General features: G+C 46.1%; 1 protein-coding gene across 1 annotated transcript; it reads right to left on the reverse strand.

Annotated features, from left to right (window-relative positions):
• Positions 1–1,010: 1,010 nt before the first annotated feature.
• Positions 1,011–3,614, reverse strand: LOC134871134 (uncharacterized protein K02A2.6-like). Its single transcript, XM_063893735.1, has one exon. The coding sequence runs from the start codon at positions 3,612–3,614 to the stop codon at positions 1,011–1,013; it is 2,604 nt and encodes an 867-aa protein (XP_063749805.1).
• Positions 3,615–5,884: the final 2,270 nt, after the last annotated feature.

Below are 5,884 nucleotides of genomic sequence, written 5' to 3' on the forward strand. Positions count from 1 at the left end.
GAGTTGCATTTTCCTGTGGTGGTCATGGATAGGCTATCCTACCATTCAAACACGTGGTGTTCTGGAAAGCATTAAAGCAATGGATGTTTCAATTTCTTCATGGTTGAGACAACGCAGTTGGATGTTTCAAGGCGTATTGTACACGGAACTTTAACAAGTTATGTTGGAAGCCTAAGCAATAAGAAGCGGTCACTTGGTTTTGCTGTGGTGAAAAAAATGACGAGTGTCCGAAAAAAAAACACTGTTAGACATAATGACTAGCTTACGCTGTTTTGGTCTGTCTCAAGTTGCATTACAGTTTATGCCTAGACAACTAGAAACGTTTTGGTGGGGGGGGGGGGGGGGGGGGGGATTCCATTCAGTAAGCTATATATATATATATAAAAATGGCGCTTGGCCCTTGGGTGATCAAAAGTGCCCGGGCCCTTTTCAGATGCCAGTCCAGCCCTGAACAGGGGAGGCTGTTGTGTTCTGTGAATTTTGTAACATGTTCTGTACATGTCGAATATATATAGTTCCAGACAGGAGCCAACTAGTAGTCCAGTTCACTTTATTAACTGTATTACAACTTAACCTGCATAGCCTACTTCCTGTATGTCCGTCTCCTAATATGTTCCCTATACAACAGGTACACATCTGCTCTCGCTACATCTCCCCCCTTTAGTTACTTGTCAGATTCTTAAAAGAACTTCTTTTGTTTTTACTATACCTGTAGATAAACTTGACCAGTATAACATATTGACATATTAAACCATTAAACATTCAAGTCCCCAGCATTACTTTTCCTTTCCTGTTTTTTTTCTTATTTTCAGTAGTGCATAACATCTCCTGTCAACATTAAACATACAGTAGAACACATAATCATTTTCCATTAAGAAATTCTTTCTTCCTTTTTTTTTTTTTCAAAACATAACTCTTTCTTCTCTAGGGGTCGGCGTGGACTACCCGGGTCCCCAAGCTGTGCAGGGTTTATTCTGCCCTGTGAACCAAACCACAGCTTTCTAGCTAGTCTACAAATTCAGCCTGTTTGGTGGTCTTATGGTCCGGCCCAATCTAGTCTCTCTGGTAGTCTCTGGAATGACCCGGATGTGAGATCTGTTCCGCCTGAGAGTTCCTGAGGGCAGGTCTATGTTGTAAGACCTAGGTGTCTGAGCTGAACCACTGACAGTCCCTGTTTCTTTTGTGTTCTTCACCCAGACCTTTTGTCCTGGTCTGAGCTCTTGTCTTGTCTTTGTGTTGTGTCGTTTGTTGAACCAGGAGGCCTGTTGTTCTTTTAAGTCCTGGTCCTTCTTTCTGAAATCCTGGAGGTCAGGCCATCCAGGTTGTAGTTTCTCTTGACTGACCGGCAGGGGTGTCCTGATGTTGCGGCCCATTAGCAGCTGTGCAGGGGATGAGCCGTGTGTCAAAGGAGTGGCCCTGTAGGCCATGAGAGCCTTGTGTGGATCTTCCCCCTTTTTCAGGAGAGATTTCACCGTCCTCACTGCCCTCTCAGCCTCTCCGTTACTTTGAGGGTAGCGGGGGCTGCTGGTTGTGTGCGTGAAGTCATAGTCCCTGGCGAAGGCTGCAAACTCCGCTGCAGAGAACTGGGGGCCATTGTCCGAGATGACAGTCTCCGGGACTCCATGACGGGCAAAGATAGACTTCAGCTTTCCTGTCACGTGGGCTGTGGTGGTGGAGGTAAGGTTAGCCACTTCTATGTAGCGCGAATAGTAGTCAATAACCACAAGGTACATGGCATTGTCCCACTGGAAAAGATCCACTGCCACACGCTGCCATGGCCTCTCCGGCAACGTAGTGGTCAGCAGTGGCTCTGGCGCGTTGTGAGCCTCTCGTGCACAGGTTGCACAGTTTTCCACTCTCTGTTTGATCTGTTTGGTCAGACCTGGCCACCACATTGACTGCTGCGCTCTGGCAACACACTTTGTCATGCCTTGGTGACCTTCATGTATTTTGTTAATCATGTCCTCTTGCATTGTGACTGGGATGACGAGTCTTTCGCCTTTCATCAGTAGTCCGTCTACAACGAGCAGGTCCTGTTGATACTGCCAGTACAGCTGCAGTTGTGGTGGAAGAGCTTTTCTGTTCTGAGGCCAACCTGTTTGCACCATGCCTTTCAGCCTTTTGCAGACATCATCTGAATCTTGTGCTGTCTTGATCTGCACCAACCTCTGCTCTGACGCTGGGAAGTGCTCCATTATTAGGTTGATGGAGACACACACATCCTCTTCCAGCTGCTCGTCCTCTGGTGTAGGCGGGGCTTGAATCGGTGCCCTGGACAGTGCATCCGCTGTGATCAATTTCTTCCCCGGCACATGTTCAATTTTGTACGTGAAGCGAAGCAGCCGCAGCCTGAACCTCAGAATGCGAGGTGGCAAGTCATCTAGTGCTCTACTGCCTAGCAGTGAAATGAGAGGTTTGTGGTCAGTTTGTATCAAAAAGTCCATCCCTATCAGGTAAGACTGAAACCGTTCACACGCCCAGGTCAGTGCAAGCGCTTCCTTCTCTATCTGGGCGTATCTACGCTCCGTGATTGTCATGCTGCGTGATATGAAGGCAACTGGCCTCCATTCTCCAGACAGCTGCTTCTGAGACAATACTCCACCCAGCCCAAAGGACGAAGCGTCTGCTGCAACTATTGTCTCTCTGTGTAGGCAGTACTGTGCCAGTACTGTTGGTGAGCTCAGTTCCTTACGCAGCTCGTCAAACGCTCTCTGCTGTGCACTCCCCCACACCCAGTCTGTGTCTGTTTTGAGCAGTTCTCTTAGCGGTTGTGTGAGCTCTGATATCCGTGGAGAGAATTTCCCCACGTAGTTGACCATGCCAACAAACCTTTTCACGTCTGCAGCGTCTTTTGGCGTGGGCATCTCTGTGATTGCCTTAATTTTTCCTGGATCTGCTTCAATGCCTCCTGCACTGACGATGTGGCCCAGGAACATGACCTTGTTGACCGCAAACTGACACTTGTCGTTATTGAGAGTCAGGCCCTCTTCCTGGAGCCGCCCTAACACTCTGTGCAGCCTGTGGTCATGTTGTTCACGTGTTGTTCCAAACACGAGAATGTCATCAGCATGGCATACAGTCCCCTCTAACCCTGTCAGCATCTGTGTGAGCCTCTTTTGAAAATGCTCAGGTGCGGATGAAATCCCGAATGGGAGTCTCTTGTAGCAGTATCGCCTGAACGGGGTGATAAATGTGGTCAGCGGGACTGATTTTTGATGTAGGGGTACCTGCCAGAATCCGGCTGTAGCATCTAGCTTAGTAAAGACCGTTGCACCTGCAAGCTTGGCCAGGGTTTCGTCAACGGCCGGCAAGATGAGTCTTTCTCTGCAAACATACTCATTCAGATGGGTCATATCAGAGCAGATTCTGATTTTTCCCTTGGGCTTTGGTGCCACCACCATGCCTGCACACCAGTCTGTAGGCTCTTCAATGGGCACAATCACACCCATTTTTTCCATTCTTTGGAGCTCCTCTTTGACTTTGTCATGCAGCGGTAGAGGTACACGTCGTGGCAGTGATAATGCGAAGGGCTTGACGTCTTGCTTCAACTTGATTCTGTACTCCCCTGTAAGGCAGCCCAGTCCTGTGAAGACTTTGGGGTATTGTTTCTTCATGTCAGCCTCTAGCTCTATTACACTGTCGACTAAATGCAGTAGTTTTAGATCTGAGATTGCTGGCAGACCCAGTAGAGGAGTAGCTAGCTTTTGTACTACATACACTGGTTGTGTTGTTGTTCTCTCTTTATATTTCATGACACCATGAAACTGACCTCTCACCTTTAGAGGTTCATTGCTGGGTCCACACAATGGTATGGATGCTTTGGTGAGTGGGCCGTGCCATTTTTCTGAGTAGGCATTACCTGGGATGACTGTTGCGTCCGCCCCTGTATCCAGCTTGAAGGTAATGTCTTGACCATTCACTCTTAGTGTTTTTTTCCATGTTTCAGATTTCTTTCCTGTGGACACTGCTCCCAGGAAAAGAGTATCCTCTTCTTCTGCCTCGAAAACTGCCCCTACTCTCCCTGATTTACAAACAGCTGCAAAATGTCCTCTCTTCTGACACTTTCGGCATTCAGCATCCCTTGCAGCACAGTTATTTAGAGAGTGTGGTGGTCCTTTTCCACATCGTCCACAGTTTTTCTGTCCTTTCTGGAAATCCTTTTGTCCCTTTCCGTAGGACGTCTTCCCTGTCTGGTACTCTCTGTTTGACTTTTTCTTGAATTTCAGAAAGTCCACATTGGCCTCTCTTTGTTCTGTAGGTTTTGTTTCTCTCACTGTTGGTTGCTGTTTTTTAATTTCTTCATGTTGCCTAATTTTAGTAACAGCCTTTTCCAGTGTTAATTCACTGTCCATTTGCAGCTTTTCAGACAGGGTGTGATGCCTTATTCCTACCACTAGTCTGTCTCTGATCATTTCATCTTGCAGCGGGCCATATTGACAGTGCTCAGATAACTTATAAACTGCAGAGATGAAGGCTTCAGCAGATTCCCCTGGCTCTTGGCTTCTCTTATTGAAACGAGCCCTCTCATATATTACATTGTATTTGCTTATGAAGTATTTATTAAAGGCTTCTTTAACCTCTTTGTATTTCTTTGCATCTTCAGCACTTAAGCCTAGCGTGGACAGAACATCATCTGCTTTATCGCCCATTGCATATACTAATGAATTCACCTGATAATCTTCATCTTTCTTGTCCAGTCCAGCTGCAACTCGGAACCTTTCAAACCGACGAATCCAATTGGGCCAGTTAGCAAAGTCCGAAAGTCAAAGTTTTCTGGTGGGCTTATGGAGAAAAGGGAATCCATTGTTTCTTTCCTTGTATCGTTGTCTGGCTTCTCTGCGTTGTCTCTTAACGTCCCGTGCCGACAGGCTCCCTCGTTGTCTGTCTAACTAGCTTGCTGCACAGTTTCTAACTGCTGGCTAGCGTTAGCCTAGTTTTTGAACCTACCGCGATTTACGCGCTAATTAATTATTTACCGCAACTTGACGGGCAATTTCTTCCAAGCGACCGTCTGAGGCGGGATTCATCCCACTTCTGACACCATGTAACATGTTCTGTACATGTCGAATATATATAGTTCCAGACAGGAGCCAACTAGTAGTCCAGTTCACTTTATTAACTGTATTACAACTTAACCTGCATAGCCTACTTCCTGTATGTCCGTCTCCTAATATGTTCCCTATACAACAGGTACACATCTGCTCTCGCTACAAATTTCTCTACGAGGCAAGGAGTCCAAACGAAGTAGTAAGGTTATAATAAAGCTGATTTATTTTCAGTGGTGATGAAGATATACATTCTCAATAATGAGGTTTCTGGGTTTAGTGAGCCACAGACTGCAAGCAGGTTCTGTCTTTCCTTCCACCCAGAGCCTCATCATGTGACATCACACAATATTTATACTTTGTGAAAGAGAAAAGGGGCAGTCCCTTATGACATGTTAAATGTACATTTTTGAGGGTGATGCATGTTGGTTTCAGGTTGGAGGACAGCAAGAAGTCCTCCTCTCTTGCATCCACGATTTCCGGGTCTGCATCCTGTTATGTAATCCTTCTTTACTCTTGCCATAACTCTCCTGTCATTTGTGAAGCATCCAGGGGCCTCTCTTCACTAACTTCTACTGTCCCTCTCTTGGGCCTCTCTGCCTTCTCTTCACAAAGGAATGTGCAGTTAATATTCACTGTGAACAGAGAAGCAAAATGCAGTTCCTTTCTTATGTTTTTAGCTCACCTTTAACTCTGTCATGAAGCTCACTTCTCTTCATAGTTTGAAACCCTCTCTGGTAGCATTTATACATAAACATGTCTTTATGAGCAAGCAATAAGAATTCAATAATATCCTTCAAGGCAGGTATGTGGTTCAAACAAAAAGCAATAAAATCAAA

The sequence above is a fragment of the Eleginops maclovinus genome, chromosome 10 (assembly GCF_036324505.1).
Source record: "Eleginops maclovinus isolate JMC-PN-2008 ecotype Puerto Natales chromosome 10, JC_Emac_rtc_rv5, whole genome shotgun sequence".
NCBI classification, from domain to species: domain Eukaryota; kingdom Metazoa; phylum Chordata; class Actinopteri; order Perciformes; family Eleginopidae; genus Eleginops; species Eleginops maclovinus.

Excerpts from the sequence above, each read along its gene's own strand:
- LOC134871134 (XM_063893735.1), bottom strand. The coding sequence starts at position 3,614 with ATGAAGAAACAATACCCCAAAGTCTTCACAGGACTGGGCTGCCTTACA.